We start from the raw sequence: 18,910 nt of genomic DNA, 5'->3' as shown, positions 1-18,910 counted from the left end.
GTGTCTCCTCCTGACTCGTGCACAAACAATAGCGACAAGTTAAGCAACAGATTCTATATTTTGTATGTCAGAGGAGGCGGAAACCATTGCGTTATGTCAGAGGCCAAGTGAAGGTCTTCAATATCACTAACGACACCCTACGGTCTCCACAACTGGGTCACTGGTTCCCAGATTCTTGAAAGATAATAATTCTTTATTTATATATCGCCCACAGATTAGGCAGCGCTGCACAAAGCATGGCAAACTGGAAGATGGCAACGAATTCCCAACAATTTACAAAAAAATAGTTTTGAGTTTATTTAGATCAGTCGTTTGGATTGTCTCCTCTTCCACCCAAAAATACTACTCAGGATTTTGGTGTGGAAAATTCAAAAAATTGTGTTATTGCATTTTTAAATATGGTTAAACTTGAGTTTTTGTGTTACTTCATCTCAAGTCTTTGACCTCCGCCCATCAGTGACTCGTCGTGGCTCAGTCATGATTCTCCGACCTCCCTTCTTGTCTTGATGGGACTTCACAGAAGGGCAGTTGATAACTTTTAGTAGATTGACCCACAATCAGATTTTTATATGGACACATTTTGGGAAAGGGGCTTCTGGCTTGTGGGTTCCTGAGGTCCCAATGAACATTACTTTATGTGCCTGTGAGGCAGCTCCCGTCCAGCCTCTGAATTTGATTGTATCTCGGCCTCTTTGCCCTCATGACTTCTGCCAGGTCCTGCCGGCACCAGTCCTACAATTACTTTTCTCTGAAAGATTTTATACCGATACAAACCTTTGAATGTTAATGGGACCAGTAGTTTTACGAATCTAGTGATGACTCACATTATGTCTGAATCGTACTGATACCCCAGAACTGTTATCATCACAGAACCCTAGGCCCATAAAGGTTTGATACATTGTAACACTGATGGGTTCAGTTTTGGACTAAATATGGAAACAAAAACAAGGCATTTTTTTTTTAGAATTTTTGGTAATGGATACAATTGAAATGGAAAGATAATAAATGGTGACGAGCTTTCCATGGAGTAGAGTACTATATAGCAGTGTACAGGGAAATGGTAAGACAGTAGTCAGGGGGTTAATTGAGTTGTCCCAATAGAAATATTAGAAGGTTCCTAGTCACAGGAAAGGTTGTGGTCTGGCCACTGGGACTTCCATTGGTAATGAGAATGGGGGCAACTATTTCTTGTAGCTGTGGGTAGAGAACTGATGGGTGAGGTTCTGGCTGTTGGGACTTCCACCAGTCCTAAAACTTGGGGTTCCATTGCCCTAATCAATGGGATGGTGCCTCTTAGAACATCAACCTGCACATGGGTCCCCTAGTCCATCTATGAGTGCTTAAGAAATATTGTAATGAAATAATACAGACAATTGTAAAAGAGAAAAGCAAAAAAATAAAAAACCTCAAAGGAAACCATGTACTTTGTGGATGACGTGAAATAATGTGGCCATGAAATGACTAATAGGGGACTTCCATCTCTATTGTCAATTTATAAATTTACTACTCAAAATGTGTGATAAAGTTGACATTATGAACTAATAGCTCATCCAAGACCAGTCAGATGGCTTTCTAATTTGGCTAAATTCCGGTAGCCCAACCGCTACTACTAGCCTAACCGCCCAACCGCTACTACTAGCCTAACCGCCCAACCGCTACTACTAGCCTAACCGCCCAACCGCTACTACTAGCCTAACCGCCCAACTGCTACTACTAGCCTAACCGCCCAACCGCTACTACTAGCCTAACCGCCCAACCGCTACTACTAGCCTAACCGCCCAACCGCTACTACTAGCCCAACCGCCCAACCGCTACTACTAGCCTAACCGCCCAACCGCTACTACTAGCCTAACCGCCCAACCGCTACTACTAGCCTAACCGCCCAACCGCTACTACTAGCCTAACCGCCCAACCGCTACTACTAGCCTAACCGCCCGACTGCTACTACTAGCCTAACCGCCCGACCGCTACTACTAGCCTAACCGCCCGACCGCTACTACTAGCCTAACCGCCCGACCGCTACTACTAGCCCAACCGCTACTACTAGCCCGACCGCTACTACTAGCCCAACCGCTACTACTAGCCTAACCGCCCGCCCGCTACTACTAGCCTAACCGCCCGACCGCTACTACTAGCCTAACCGCCCGACCGCTACTACTAGCCTAACCGCCCGACCGCTACTACTAGCCTAACCGCCCGACCGCTACTACTAGCCTAACCGCCCGACCGCTACTACTAGCCCAACCGCTACTACTAGCCTAACCGCCCAACCGCTACTACTAGCCTAACCGCCCAACCGCTACTACTAGCCTAACCGCCCAACCGCTACTACTAGCCTAACCGCCCAACCGCTACTACTAGCCTAACCGCCCAACCGCTACTCCTAACCTAACCGCCCAACCGCTACTACTAGCCTAACCGCCCAACCGCTACTCCTAACCTAACCGCCCAACCGCTACTACTAGCCTAACCGCCCAACCGCTACTACTAGCCTAACCGCCCAACCGCTACTACTAGCCTAACCGCCCAACCGCTACTACTAGCCTAACCGCCCAACCGCTACTACTAGCCTAACCGCCCAACCGCTACTACTAGCCTAACCGCCCAACCGCTACTACTAGCCTAACCGCCCAACCGCTACTACTAGCCCAACCGCCCAACCGCTACTACTAGCCTAACCGCCCAACCGCTACTACTAGCCTAACCGCCCAACCGCTACTACTAGCCTAACCGCCCAACCGCTACTACTAGCCTAACCGCCCAACCGCTACTACTAGCCTAACCGCCCGACTGCTACTACTAGCCTAACCGCCCGACCGCTACTACTAGCCTAACCGCCCGACCGCTACTACTAGCCTAACCGCCCGACCGCTACTACTAGCCTAACCGCCCGACCGCTACTACTAGCCCAACCGCTACTACTAGCCCGACCGCTACTACTAGCCTAACCGCCCGACCGCTACTACTAGCCCAACCGCTACTACTAGCCCGACCGCTACTACTAGCCTAACCGCCCGACCGCTACTACTAGCCCAACCGCTACTACTAGCCCGACCGCTACTACTAGCCCAACCGCTACTACTAGCCCAACCGCTACTACTAGCCTAACCGCCCGCCCGCTACTACTAGCCTAACCGCCCGACCGCTACTACTAGCCTAACCGCCCGACCGCTACTACTAGCCTAACCGCCCGACCGCTACTACTAGCCTAACCGCCCGACCGCTACTACTAGCCTAACCGCCCGACCGCTACTACTAGCCCAACCGCTACTACTAGCCTAACCGCCCAACCGCTACTACTAGCCTAACCGCCCAACCGCTACTACTAGCCTAACCGCCCAACCGCTACTACTAGCCTAACCGCCCAACCGCTACTACTAGCCTAACCGCCCAACCGCTACTCCTAACCTAACCGCCCAACCGCTACTACTAGCCTAACCGCCCAACCGCTACTCCTAACCTAACCGCCCAACCGCTACTACTAGCCTAACCGCCCAACCGCTACTACTAGCCTAACCGCCCAACCGCTACTACTAGCCTAACCGCCCAACCGCTACTACTAGCCTAACCGCCCAACCGCTACTACTAGCCTAACCGCCCAACCGCTACTACTAGCCTAACCGCCCAACCGCTACTACTAGCCTAACCGCCCAACCGCTACTACTAGCCTAACCGCCCAACCGCTACTACTAGCCTAACCGCCCAACCGCTACTACTAGCCTAACCGCCCAACCGCTACTACTAGCCTAACCGCCCAACCGCTACTACTAGCCTAACCGCCCAACCGCTACTGTGCAGATTAATTTTCCTCCTTTTGGTCTTGTATGGAAAGACCTCTTTCTGCAGACCCTGGTTCAGGGGGTTCCTTGACCCTCATGACCACAGAGCAGGTACGGATTGGCTGGATGCAGTACTGGCTCTCATCCAAGGGATATATCGTTGGCATGAAGACTTCAATCCAATACTCTATGGCAGAAGGTCTCCTAGTTATCCCTTAAGAAGGGAGATTGTGATATCTGGCTTTTGTATCTAGTTTTCATCCTTGGGACTATTTGCTATAAGTCTTCATACATCAGCGGGGTCTCCTGTATATAAACCAACCCCTACTAACAGGAAGTGCTGGTGACAATGGTTTCTCTAAGGGGTTGGTCCACCATTAAGACTTTTCAGCTATATAAACGATAGGGGACAAGTTACTCATCACTGGTCTGGTCTGAGGTCTGACTTCTCAGGTTCCCAATGATCCGTAGAAAGGGGAACTGAAATGTGAATAGAGCACCAGTGTGTATGTATGACCGGAGCTACGGCATGGCTTGCGGAGCATCAGTTGGTCATGTGACTATCGGGACATCCAGAGGACCTTTCTGGTTCCTCTTCCTCCTGCAGATGGGAGATAAATTACAATGCAGTAGAAACATGTTTCAAGGGATTTTTTTCCATTTTATACTCTAATTTTGGGATAGGTGCTGATGGGTGGGGGCTCTGACTAGGACCCTCATTGATTATGAGAAAGGGGGGGGTTGAGTCCACGAAACGATGTAGTGACCGGTCCATTCAGCTATACACTGAACACGGCCCCTTCAGTTAGTGGGAACGGTACCCCATTTCCGTTTGTCGCGAGGGTCCCAGTGGTTAGGCCACCACCGTTCAGATTGTTACCCCCCCCCCCCCCCTCCATCTTGTGGATAAGGATAACAATTAACCACAGGACGTTCCCCTTCCAACATTTCGCCTGCTTCTGCTTTTTTATGGAGCTCCATGAGTAACGTTAATTGGCGTTTAATATTTTGGATTAGTGGTGATTTACGCCGCGCTCCGTTATCTGGGTGTTTAGACTGAACTAATTTTACCACGACAAAATAATTTCCATATTAAAACGCAATGAATAAAAAAAAAAAAAAAAAAGCCGGAAACTAGGCCCCGCCTCCAAGCTAATAAATACATTTCCACAAAATAGCTTCATATATTAACTCTTCCATTAGCCGGATCTCGCGGCGCCGCCAAGAATGAACGCGGCTGATGTTTAAGAGAGTCATTTGCATGAAATCCAGCGCCGCACTCCAATTAATACTGGTGGTGATTACAGGACAACCTGCTCGTTAATTGCCTGTAGTCTTTAAATATGCTCTTCTATCCGAAATAGACACTAATTATTAGATCTTGTTTGCTGTTACACCATAAGTTGCAAATGTCTAGGAAGGCTGGGAAAAAATTAGCAATTCTAATGGGGCCCGAGCACGGGGGGGGGGGGGGGGGGGGATTGATCTAATCATTTACCATGAGGGCTGCATGCGAAATGAATGAAATGTTTCCCTGAGATTAGGAAATCTTTAATGTGGGTTTATCAAACATTTGCTTCCAGAAGTTCACTTTTGTAGATTTAGGCGTTTTGACAGGTGAAGCGGTGAATTCATTACATTTAGGTTGTCGATTACGTATAAGAAAAAAAAAAATAATAATTTAACGCCAATTTATATTTATTTAAAAATATATATTTTTTTAAACATTCTGATATTCAAGCATGATTTTCGGCTATGCAACAGCTTAAGCCCCAAAAACACTTTCATGGGGCTCATCCAGTAAAAAGTGTTTTTTTTAATTTATTTTACATTTCTTTTATTAAAATTTGGGCAGTTTATTGGCTCCTAGCACTACCAACGCTTATAATAAAAATGGTCAAGAGACGCATTTCAAGTCTGAACCGGACTCCTCGTTAGTCATGATTAGCATTTTGTATTTTAAAATTTCTACTTGCCTTAAAGGAAAATACCACCAGGATGAAGGATTGTAAACAAAGTACACTGACATACTGGTGTGTGCCCCCTCTTGTAGGATCCACTCTTCTTTCAGCTCCTTATGCTTTAGTTTTTGCAAAAAAAAAAAGGCTTTAAAAATGAAGCAGACGCCTCTGAGGGGCTCCAGACTGAACTATCAGCGGTCTAGAGCCCCTTAGGCTTATTTACATAATTTTTTAAATCCTTTTTTAGTAACAACAAGGGCATAAGAAGCTAAAGGAAGAGCAGATCCTGCCAGAGGGGTCACAGACCAGTATGTCAGTGCTTAGTTTACAATCCTTCATCCTGGTGGTAGATTTCCTTTAATAAAATTATTTGTTATGCGTGACAATTACTTGTTATCTTGTGATAAAGTTTATTTAAAAACAAAATTACAAAAAGAGGAATGCTATCCTTATCAATTGCAGAACTTCCCAGGCCAAGCTTCACTCTACCCCAACTAGTTGTGGCTGGTGTGAGGTTAGTGTGAGGCTAGTGACAAATCGGCAAGTGAATAAACAATGACCATAGGACGGCCGTAGAATCAAACCTGATACCGAACATGGTAGAGGAGTGTATGAGTTTTCAGGATTTTTTTTTTCTTGGTAAACGCCTTTGGACTCCAATATACACAAAGTTTGATTGAACTTTCCTTATAAACTGGAGGTAACAGCAGCGCCGCAGTCTCTATTGGTCCCATTTGATCAACAAAAGGACCAAGGAAATGTTGATGGATCTAGAACTAGAATAAGTCCTGAAAAAACACTTTCAAAGAATGTGCGTCCATGTCCTTCAGATCCAACCTGAAGATCCTTGCGCTATATATCTAGACATAGAGCACAGCACATTCCTAGATCTAGGCCGTAGTGGACCGAATCCTCTATTTACTGTAATAAATGAGAAAAATAAATAGCAAAATAGATTTTATAGAAGCCCCTCCCACTCATCACCCCCCTCCCACTCATCACCCCCACTCCCCCCCCCCCACCACCACTGGAGGCAATTTAAAATTAAATTGGTAAAGTTTTCTATTAAATCAAAAAGTCTGCAGAAAATTTTATTTAAATGTAAAACATTTCTAACTTTAAAAAAAAAAAAAAAAATCCATGTCTAATAATTAGTATTTAGTATAAAGTTACAGACGCAGCCCCACAAATTAAATAAATCGCTAAGAAACATGTCGGGTCCTGAAGACCAAAAATTTAAGGAAAAACTAAAATGAGTATTTTTTTTTTTTTGTTGGTAAAATTTAAAAGGTCGAGGAATTTCTCGGAACCTTTTTATTATTGAGTTGTTCAGCTCAAAAAATTGATAATTTTTGACAATTTTTATTTGGTGGTTTATGTAGAGCTTCTTCCGTGTAGTTTTGGTTCCTCCTTCATCCGTCTTTCTCTTCTTATTTTCTCTACCCTTTTTCCCTTTGATTTATAAGAATAAGACAGTAAGGGGTCAGTTTAGGCTCAAACAGAGGTTGGACGGCCGAATCTCTCCATTTGTCAAGCAGAGGGCAAGGGATCCTGGGAGCAGGTGACAGGAGGTCGGCCCCGTCCCCGCACTTGCCTTGGGGTCAGGAGTCATGGCTGGAGGAGTCGGTGTCATTGTGCTTTAAAGAAAAACTATATCATGAATTGATCCAATGTGAACATTTTATTCTCCGAAGACTTAACCCCCTGATGTCCATTTCTAGAATAACAAATAGGAAATTGTTGAGTTCTACAGAATTCATCTGATATATAGAAGTTCTGGTGTTTTTATTATACTATCTGTACATGTGTCTGCAGGTTGTATGGACAGATTGCGCTTCTTTTATTAGGAGTGTCTAGCGCTTAAAATCAGACGTGGTCTTTTGAGCGTTTCATGTCTACCTACCATACCTTTTGCGTATCTTCTAGGCAAATCTAACGTATGTACAAGCTGCCGAATTGGTCAGAACAGCCAATCAGAATGAATTGCCGTCCAGAGAAGCCCAACTTCTTACCCTGGAGAACACCAAGGAGTTTGATGTCCTGGTCATTGGTGGAGGAGCCACTGGCTGTGGATGTGCCTTGGACGCCGTCACTAGAGGTATGGAATTAAAGAAGGGTATCATCATACCTCAATATTCAGTGGATGTCTTCAAGTAACAAATTAGTATCTACTTGTCCATTCTGAACTTTCTGCTATCACGTATAGTGGAAAGGAAGTCAAAGTAAGTTGCCGTAAGATCCAGATCTCCCAGAGGGAGCACCTTGTTAGGTAACCTCTACCATACTTCATAGATTTTTGACTTTTTGCCTCTTGGGTCAAGCCCAAACATAATTCTGTAGCTTAGTTGTCTTCTGGAAATCCAAGGATGCTGAGGTGTTATGAAAGCTGGAGGACCATAGGTTGGAGATGACTACATGTTGCTTTGGATTATCACACTACGACTGTCCATGGAGCTCTTCTTCTTCTTCTTCTCTGTTTTGAGATCTGTTATTGTTTCGCTCACTACTTCTGTATAATTTGTTCTGTTCTTAAACCGTGACAGGTCTTAAAACTGCACTCGTGGAAAGAGATGACTTTTCTTCTGGGACCAGCAGCAGAAGCACCAAGCTCATCCATGGAGGTGTCCGCTATCTCCAGAAAGCCATAATGAAGTTGGATGTGGAGCAGGTAAGTCTCGTGGCTGAATCTGTACGGTCGCGTCTCTGCGATGTCTCATTAACACGTTATTGATCCTGGAATCTAATAATTTGCTATTCCGGGTAATAAATAGGTGACTGGGAGCGTGTGACCACTGACATTTATAGATGAGCTTTCATTTCACTTAGACCAAACAAACCATTCCAGAGACCCCGGGCGGGTTAAAAATGCAAATATGCAAAGAAATGTTGTTCTCTGTGCAAATTGATTTCACAAATATATTCGGTTTTCTTTGGGCTTAAAAAAAAACATAAAACCTAAGAAACGACAAACCTTACAGGTATGAATTATAACACTTCCCTTCTTCATTATAAGTTTGCCCTAGAATTGTAACTTTTCCCCATCATCGCACCGGCTTTACATCATGATGGACCTGCAACTATCAATAAGAACCTAAAAAGATGGATCCAGGTTCTTCTGATCATCGTGTGCCGAGCCCGATCCGCTCTCACCCTGATTACTCTCCACCACAAAGAGATCACCAGGAAATGTTGGTGAACCGGAAAGAAGACAATGCTACAGCTGATGTGACATCTTTGTTTGTTAAGCGTACACAACGTTTTTCGGGTTGGTACATAAGCCTTCTTCAGGTTAAATACCTTCTGTACTAATTCAAAACGCATTGTGTACATGTAATGATAAACAAAGGCTTATGTACTGATCCGAAACGCGTTGTGTACACATAATGATAAACGCAGGCTTATGTACCGTAAATGTACCTAGTTTTACCACCAAAAATTGGAAAAACCTATTGACTCGAGTATAAGCCGAGGGTGGGAAATGCATTGGTCACAGCCTCCCAGTATATAGCTGCCGGTCCCCTTCTGTAGATAGCCAGCCTGCCGGCCCCCTTCTGTAGATGGCCAGCCTGCCGGCCCCCTGCTGCCGGTAAAAAAATAATAAACTTACTACTCACCATTCCGACGGCCCAGACAGCTCCTCTTCATCTTCATGCCGCAGGTCATGCCGGCTCGGGGCCGCAATAGCTCCGTGGCTCCGCCTCTTTTGTCTTCATGCCGGCTCGGGGCCGCGATAGCTCCGTGCGCCCGGCCCGCCCGGCGCACTCTGTGACGTCAACAGCGGATGACATCACAGTTAAGTGCCGGGCCGTGCGCACGGAGCTGTCGCGGCCCTGAGCCGGCAGGAAGACAGAAGATGCACAGCCACGGAGCTGCCGCGGACCTGTGGCATGAAGATGAAGAGGAGCTGTCCGGGCCCTCGGAATGGTGAGTAATAAGTTTATTATTTTGTATACCCGGGTATAAGCCGAGTGTTGAATTTTTAGCACAAAAGTTGTGCTAAAAAACTCGGCTTATACTCGAGTATATACGGTACTCATCCGAAACGTGTTGTGTACATGTAATAAACAAAGTTGTCATCGCTTGTAGCATTGTCTTCTTTCCGGTTCACCAACATTTCCTCCTGATCTCTTCATATCCATCTGTGACCTACTGGCTGCCTGGACACGCTTTGAATGAGGAATCGGTTCTCCGTCGGTGCCACTTACCTTACACAGCTCATATCCATGACCATCTGGTGAGCACAATGGGGGACATTTACTATGGCGTTTCCGCCAGTTTTGTGGCGCTCTCACCACATGTTTTGCTCTCCGACCTATTTATTAGCTGTCGGGGACAGAAAAAATGCCTTTTTCCGTCTGCTCCGACTCTTCTCCGAAAAGGGGCGTGGCTTTGGCGGAGTGGAAACTCAGACACAATTACTATGTGTCGCAGCCCTTTTTGGGCGCTGTAAACTGACGGAAAGTAGACCAAAAGAAAACTGGTCTAGCAGGGACTGTTGGACACATTTCTGGCGCTCGGGACAGATTTTGTCCCAAGGACAGAAAATAGTCTCGGCGCCAGAAATGTCTCTGCACAGCTCTACAATATTACATGTGTGTCTTCTTTCCCAGAGCAGGTCGGTAACAAAGCCAATGCAGACACCGACACTTTAAGTAAATGTGCCCCAATATACCCCATTGCTCACATTGCTTGTGGTCGGCTCCTCTCCATTTGAATCTGCTCTTTTTTGGCTTTCCCTGTGTCCTGCTGCACCTGTGGCTCGTTGCACCTCCACCCTAGAAAACGGCCCGACTACTCCAGACATCATCCCCATATCAGTGTGTTTAGTGTTTACTGGGAACCCAACACTTGGAACTCTCATTGATTGATCTGAGTTAACACAAAGAATGGAAGAGAAGAACAGCTCCATTGTCTATATAGTGGCTGCTTTGGGTAACTGCACCTCTGCTTCCATTGAAATGAATGGGAGGCAGGAATTGGCTGATGGGTGATGTACACTCACAGATCAGATATTGATGACATATCCTAGCCATAGGTCATCAATATAAAGACGCTGGAAAACCTTTTTGTAAAAAGCTGAAACCCTTGTTGTAAAACCACCAACAAAAATTTGCATAATGAAAACTTTGTAGGTGTAAACTTTCCTAGTTCATACTTGGGATAGGAATCGGCGATGGACTATCGATCCTTGAGTGAAGCCTCCATAGATGTCCATCTGCTGGATCAGGGACGGCTCCCCTGCTGAGGCTTCTGTAGTCTCTGTGGTTACATTGTAGTCACCGGGTGATGTCATGACTGTGTCAGGGGTCAGGGGTCAGTGTATTGTGACATTGGTCGTGTGATGCATCTACAGTCACTTCCTCCAGTATAAGATATTGTCATAAAGATGAATGAGCTCAGCTAATCACTTCACCTTCAGTAATCCAGTGTTATCCTTTTAAAAGTTATAATCTTATTTTTCACTTCATTTCTTGATCACTTTAACATTATTAGTTTTTAGTATTTTTCTGCCCTATCTGCTGGTGAGATGTGTCCTGCTGCTTATCTCCTTAAGACTTGTATCAACTTTGCATCTTATCTCCTATTCACAGGATTGGGTATAAGGAGTTGAGCAGTGAGGGCTCGACTTCTCCAACCCCCAATGATTAACAGATTGGACCCCCCCAATCTAAAGAAAAGGGGTCCTGCTCCCACTAATGGATAGGGCAGCAGGTGGAGCTGGTGTCCTGCTGCTACATTCAATACTACGGGAGCATTGGGAGTTATTGAGCGCTGTGCTATCTCTATGACTGTCTATGTGTGTGTCAGAGATACCCCAGCGATACCCAGAGCTGTGCTCAGCAATTTCCACCCGACTGTGAGGATAGGACCCCTGTTCTCTGCATTGCTGGGGTCCTGTGGATAGGGGAAGAATATACAAATTTATATTAACATCCCGTTAAAGAAATGTATCTTCTTGTAGTGTTAAGTGCCCCTGTACAGTTTGGGTTCATACTGTACTGGTTCTGGTCCCCTGGACTCTACTACACATTTCATTAGAAGTTTGTCTTAACTCCCAGCACGATCATGTTTGTTGATGATGGGGGTTCAGTACCCAAAACTGGACTGAACAAATTTTTCCAATTCAGGTTGGGCCGCACCCAAATTTTTCCATGTTGACTCCTGACTTATTATGCAGCTCTGCCTACGGACCACCCGTTACAGACTTGGGTCTCTAATAGTGATATGCGGACCCAAACTCCCAATATTTAGGTCTGTGCCAAATCCAGCCAGACGTTTGGGTTTGGATCACACCCCAGCATTACCCATGACTGGTGCTGCCACCAATGGTGGGTTTTAACGCTCTAAATGTCACCATTGCGGGAGGTCATTGGGGAGCAGCAATCCTCAGGAACATGGCGGTTTTGCCAGTGGGGTTGAGTGTTCCCTTTCGGGTTCTGTACGTTAATGGGTCGGCTTATTCCTTGTCTCTAAATTAAATGGGGATGTTCAGGACAGAAAGATTATATTGACCCATGATAAATACGTACATACATGAGCTCCGGGGCCACTAGTCCCACCCATGGGTATCTCGACCCTTAATATGTGACCAGTGAATATTAGCTGAACCAGACGCATCTGTAGACGACTGTTTTGAGTTTTTGCTAGTGATGTGTTGTCGCCAATGAGCCGGCACTAAGAGCTGTCTCTTTCACGATGGGACTCTGCTCTATGCAGGAAGCCGATGGCTCGCCCCGCCACTAACCAGGTAACCACGTGGGGTTAAATCGGGTTATAAGTGTTGTAGGGAGGGGCGATTGATTGGTCTTGGGCTCCCCATTCTACATTAAGGAGGCAGAAGAGTCGGCTCCTTTTCGAGATCCAGCTCCCTTAGATGAGCCGGGCTTCCCATCACCAGTTCTTGCCCCATGTCACTACTGGTTGACCATAAAGGAATAGAGTTCCAGTATCTATCAGCCACGTCCATATATAATACGAAATATTACAATGTTTCATCTGCCGAGGTCCGGGCTCTCCTGGGCAACGCTCCACGGGGAGAAATCAGCGGATCAGCCGGACCTCGTCGCTGAGAGCCGTAAGAATGGATCTGCACAGAATATTGGGCTTATAATGACAAGATGATAGAAGATGTGGATCCGGTGACCACCGCTGTTTTGTATCTCCAAGCTTTATTTATATCTTCTCCTCCGACACAAAACGGCTGAAGGCTGGAAGGTTCTCCCAGTCGGGGGAATCTCCGTAACAGATTGAACGAGAGACTTCAAGTCTTAAATCTTTATTAAATTGTGGCTAATTGTATTATTGACAGGTGCGCCGGCAGCCTCATCGTCCCCTGATGGTCTTCATTGGTTCATTTAATACGTCTGCGAATCCGCCGCCGGCCGATGAATCAATTTCCCTTGGATAGTAATGTTTTCTCTCCAGCGTCGCTGATGGGCAGATCTCGCACTGCGATTCTCTGGACTCTACTGTATCGCCCCAGTTATGAAACAAATGAGCGCGGCCAAACGGACCGGGGGGGGGGGGGGGGCAGATTAAGTATTAACCCCCCCCCCCCCCAAGAGACTGAGAAATCACTGGATTTCTATATGAATTTCAAAGAATCTGGAAATGACAGATGTGATGACTGTAGGTTCATACTAAATACACAGAATGTTCTCGTCTTTCTTTATCCCGTTTTGTGTATTTTGGATACCGGTATAGGGGATTTGGGTTTAGGCTTCTCATCTATGGTGAAGAACCACTACACTGAGCGTCTCTGGCTCCCGGGGATCTGCTCTGTCTTACATTGATTTGTATGAAAATTGTGTAATGTTCCTGTGCTGCATCTACCAGGAAAATCCATCCTGATAAACCCGGGACAATCGTGGCCTCCTTCCTTCTAACATCCACTTTTGTAATCATGCTAAAGGGCTCCTAGGGGTGTTACTGTAGCTTCACAGGCTGTTACACTGTGCAGGAGCACTCCCCCCCCCCCCCCCCCCCCCGCTTGTGGTAATCTCACACGGTGGGAGTGGGGAAAAGCTCCTGCACAGTGCAACAGCCTGTGAAGCTACAGCATGGATGGGCTCTGGTAACACCCCCAGAGCCCTTTGGGCTCGTTAGCATAATTAGTTGGCTTTAGAAGGGCAGAGCCCATGGATAACACAGAAAAGAAGATCCTACAGTCCCGGTGCCTGGATCTGGATGTTCCTTGGTTTCTTATGATGGATTTTGATGTTGGGTTGAGCATGGAAAACCCCTTTAAAGGAAATCTGTGGTGGATCGTGCGGGTGCAGTACCTGGTTCCACTGCCAGTCGTCTGATTTGCACTACGGACAGATCTGTTTCTAAGGTCCCGACTCACCGCAGACTATGTCATTGACCATCACCCCCATCATCTGCCGATTCATTCTCGGACACGGCAGGGAGCAGACGGTGGCTCCGCCCTCTTACACCGGGCACCGCTTTCACTGTAATATGGGGGAGGTACTGGCTGTGATCATGGGCACCCACTACACTATGGCGGAGCCCCTACACTATGGCGGAGCCCCTACACTATGGCGGAGCCCCTACACTATGGGGGAGCCGCTTCCGGCACTGAATGAGGGGTCACCTACCTCCACCAAACGCCACCAATCACCTTTTATTAACCCAATATACGGACAGGTCATGCGAACAGAAAACCCCTTCCATCTGCTACTAGTGGGTTCCTTGGAGATCACATCTGATGGCCTGGGGGGGGGGGAAGGATCCCAGTAGGGGGCGGAGTCTATGGACCATTAGTCCTGATAGGGATTGTCCAGAGCACAGAACTTCTGTATAATGGGCTCATTGTGAGTCATTCACCTACATAAGAGAACGAGCACAACGTGAATCATAAACGGGGATTTCCATGATTTTATCTTTATTTATTTTTACAATGTTGGATCAGGTAAAACTTTTTTTTTAAAGGGGTCGTCCATTTTCAGCAAATAATTGATATTGTTTGTGCAATAAAAAGTTCTACAATTTTCCAATATATTTTCAGATCCTCACGGTTTTCTAGATTTCTGCTTCCTGACGTTTTGTAGGAAGTTTCATGGTTTACTTTCTATGGATAAATGCTGGTTCCTGGTCATGTGATGTCACACGGGTGCACGGCTCATTATATCCCTGGTCATGTGATGTCACACAGGTGCACGGCTCGTTATATCCCTGGTCATGTGATGTCACACGGGTGCACGGCTCATTATATCCCTGGTCATGTGATGTCACACAGGTGCACGGCTCGTTATATCCCTGGTCATGTGATGTCACACAGGTGCACGGCTCGTTATATCCCTGGTCATGTGATGTCACACAGGTGCACGGCTCATTATATCCCTGGTCATGTGATGTCACACAGGTGCACGGCTCATTATATCCCTGGTCATGTGATGTCACACAGGTGCACAGCTCATTATATCCCTGGTCATGTGATGTCACACCGGTGCACGGCTCATTATATCCCTGGTCATGTGATGTCACACAGGTGCACGGCTCATTATATCCCTGGTCATGTGATGTCACACAGGTGCACGGCTCGTTATATCCCTGGTCATGTGATGTCACACATTGTGTCGATTATGGGAATTTCAGGATATTTTTTGTTTTTAAATAAAAATAATGCCATGGAAACATAAATCATTACATTCTCCTAAAACCTTTCACATACAATTTATTTTCTGGTCACACTTATTGGAAAGAAGAAATCTTAATGTCTTGTATTTTTCTGCAGTATAAACTGGTCAAGGAAGCTCTTCATGAACGTGCCAACCTCCTGGAGATCGCGCCACATCTCTCCGCCCCTTTGCCAATCATGCTGCCGGTGTACAAGTAAGACCTCACCCTCCTGTGTTATCTCTGTACTAATCTGCTATCACAACCCCCACTGTCACAAAGTCACAAAGTAGACGGTGGAATCTGTTGGCCCCTGTTCACATTGCCCCCATGTAGAGATGAGTCCTTCGCGTCACAGATCCTGATCCATCCAGGTGACTAATGGACGTCTCCAATGTCCTTTCAGTATAGAAGTGACCTCTATTGTCTCTATACAGAGCCGCCTTATAGACATTGGAGCACATCCAGCTGTAGGTCTGTTACCCAAGGTTCTCCTTGTCGTGCAGGTGGTGGCAGCTGCCCTACTATTGGGTGGGCATCAAGGCCTACGATCTGGTCGCGGGCAGTCAGTGCCTGAAGAGCAGTTACGTCCTAAGCAAATCCAAAGCCTTGGAGCTGTTCCCGATGCTGCAGAAAGACAGACTGGTGGGGGCCATTGTCTATTATGATGGTAAGTGTCGGAATGAGTGACAACAATGTGTCTTATGTGGAGGTCATTCTGCACTGGAGCAGTCACAGCGTCTGTAGGGTGCAAGAAAGACAACCGGTAACTTAAGGACTGGGAGATGAAAGTATAACTGAAGGGATTTTCCAGGAGACCAGAGATTCCAGGACTCCTGACAACATGACCGTTTTCCAGTCTTTGGCACCGTCGGCACAGCCGGAATTGCTGGGGTTCACTAGACTTGTGTCGGCCAATAAGTGGCCTCTTTGTACAATTTATTTCCTTGTAAAATGGGCAAAATATAATTGGTCCAGTCCTACAGAAAATGTACTGCATCACAAAATGTTTACAAATGATGTTAACACTTGATGTTGACGGCGATGGAACAAATCAAACCAAATAAGTAATGATGAACGGACTCAGACCGGGCCTGTGCTGATCACTGCAGGTCCGAGTCCCTGAACCTGGACTTTAGAGAGAAGTTCGGCATTTGACTCGCTTATTCCTCACACTTTAATTGCTGGCGGTTTTGCCACCAGTTGGGGGCGTTTGTGTTCGGTACTGAGAATGAACCTTCAGGTTTGGGCTTGGTTGAACATGAATGGGTCCGCTCATTTCTTCAAATAGGGCTTAGCAGCCTTGTGTATAGGACTGTGTAGCCAGTTAAGCGCCCGAGTGTCCATGCTGACCCTTGGAGACCCATATTTTCTTCTACATTATGCAGATGGCCGGGTGTTAGTGTGTCCAGCCAACAACAGGCAGTGTGGGCAGGATTTGTCTGGGAAACATTGGGGCACATTTACTTACCTGGTCCTGTCGCGATCCCTGATTCGGACGATCCGACCAGGATGAAGTCCGGTGCAATTCATGGAGATCGTGTGCCCGAGTTCATGCATCCGTTGCTTCGCCCCGCCCCCCCCCCCCCCCCCGAGGTCCCCGGAGTTCACCTTCTTCCCGGTGCTTGTAAGTGCGCGTCCGAAGGCCACGCCGCCCGATTTCTGTTGCGTGCAAGCCGGCGCCGATGCGCCAAAATCCAAACCCAAAACGGATATCGTCGGGAAACTTGACGAAAATGCGCTCTGCGGACCCTTAGTAAATGACCCCCATTGAGTCCAAACCATATGCATAATGATTTGACACATTCTACCTCCCTAAACATTTGATGGAGCAAGTACCCATTGTTATTACCAAATGCTGGGAACTGTTTCAATAGGATAATGCCCCTAATATACTAAAACAATCTTCAGGAATAACGTGAGGAACATGACCAAAAATGTAAGGTGGTGGCTTGGCCTCCAAATTCCTCACATCTGATGGGATGTGGTGCAAAGACAAATCCAAACCACAATTTACAGAATCTTCTCCAAAGTCTTGATACCGGATATTCCAAGGTCCACTGAGAGGTTTTGTGGCGCTCCTCTCTCATTGGGTCCCACCTGGGAGAATGAGGACAACCTACACAATATCGGGCAGGAGGTTCTGATGATGTCACTGCTCAGTATAAATATGATTATAAATGATGCATTAAATATCCAGTGAATCGGTTCTGATGATGATGTGAGGCCGGCTCTGAAGATCTGACCGGTCATATTCCTTTGTCGGCTCCTTGGATGATCCGTCTTCGCCATCTGTGAGTGGCTTCTGAATTCTGCTTCATCTTGTCGACCCCTGGCATAAACCAAAATCAATTGTACCAGCACCTTAAGGTTTCTTAAAGGAGAGAGTGGAGCCTTCGACCTGCGAGATCTTAAGAGACAATTAAAATAAAATCAATTCCGCGCAGGACAGATGGTTTTAAAGTGCTAATATATCCGAGCACTAATCTAACTGCTCCCATTCTAATCTAAAGAGGCCTTTGAGCTGTTCCCGGCCCGTATTTATCTGGCGCTTCTGCACAGAAAGCTTTATCCCCGGACTAGCCGTCCCCTGCTTAGTTATATAATGAAATAATTAACCCGATTTGGATTGGTCCAGGAAAACCAACATATATTAAGTCCTTTCGCAGCGTTCATTCATCTTACATTAGTCAGTGCCCCTGGTATTGTATCACGGGGGTCATTTTATAAGGGTTTAGAGAAAGAAGGATCTGCCTTTATATATTTTTTTTTTTTTTTTTTGTTTCTAAGAAGTAAACAGCGCCACTCTCGGTTGTGGCTTCTTCAGGTATTGCATCCATTAACTTGAGTTGCAGTAGCAGGTACAACTCGTGGGCAGTTCTGGAGATGTTTCCATATTTCTGATACTGGACAAAGCATGTGCTTGATTCTCCCGATCCTTTCCTATAGGTAGGGGGAGGAAACTGCTGTCCGAGATGTCCCTTGGAATCAAAGGGTCAGGAATAGCCATGAGAAGACCCAAATACAATGAGTTCTCGAACCCAGTCTTCCGCCAGAAGTCAGTGGGGGTCGTTTACTAAGGGCCCGAATTGCGTTTTTCCAACGAGTTATCCGAAAATTTCCGTTTTGCGCCGATTTTTTTTTTTTTCCTTGAATTGCCCCGGAATTTTGGTGCATGGGAACGGATTGTGGCGCATCGGTGCCACCATGCACACAACGGAAATCAGGGGGTGTGGCCATACGAAAACCCGACGGATTCGGAAAACCCGCTGCATTTTTAAAAAAAAGTGTCGCTTGACACGCGCTTACCTTCACCCACGATAGGCCGGTGTACTTCAGTCCATTTCGGCGGGCCTCGGCGGACTTCAGCGCAGCAGCGACACCTGGTGGACGTTGGAGGAACTGCCTTAGTGAATCCCGGCCGGACCCGAATCCACCGCAGAGAACGCGCTGCTGGATCGCGAATGGACCGGGTAAGTAAATCTGCCCTAGTGTTCGCTTTCAGGCTCACCCCCACTATGGTAACACCCGTGATAGTTGCTGGCCCCC

General features: G+C 46.6%; 1 protein-coding gene across 4 annotated transcripts in view; it reads left to right on the top strand.

Moving 5' to 3' along the window:
- The window catches only part of GPD2 (glycerol-3-phosphate dehydrogenase 2), a 153,195-nt gene that overhangs the window by 17,534 nt on the left and 116,751 nt on the right, over positions 1–18,910 (top strand). For all 4 annotated transcript variants that reach the window (XR_011849494.1, XM_072122478.1, XM_072122476.1 and 1 more), the window contains exons 3-6: positions 7,667–7,838; positions 8,284–8,408; positions 15,480–15,577; positions 15,868–16,031. Coding sequence is in view for 3 of the 4 variants with exons in the window: in XM_072122478.1 (XP_071978579.1) it covers positions 7,667–7,838; positions 8,284–8,408; positions 15,480–15,577; positions 15,868–16,031 (559 nt within the window). In the remaining variant the exon portion in view is untranslated. The remainder of the gene's footprint in view (positions 1–7,666; positions 7,839–8,283; positions 8,409–15,479; positions 15,578–15,867; positions 16,032–18,910) is intronic.

This window comes from Engystomops pustulosus, chromosome 8, assembly GCF_040894005.1.
Source record: "Engystomops pustulosus chromosome 8, aEngPut4.maternal, whole genome shotgun sequence".
Taxonomy (NCBI): domain Eukaryota; kingdom Metazoa; phylum Chordata; class Amphibia; order Anura; family Leptodactylidae; genus Engystomops; species Engystomops pustulosus.
Note: the sequence above shows the minus strand (reverse complement) of the source record. Positions and strands in the feature narration are given on the sequence as shown.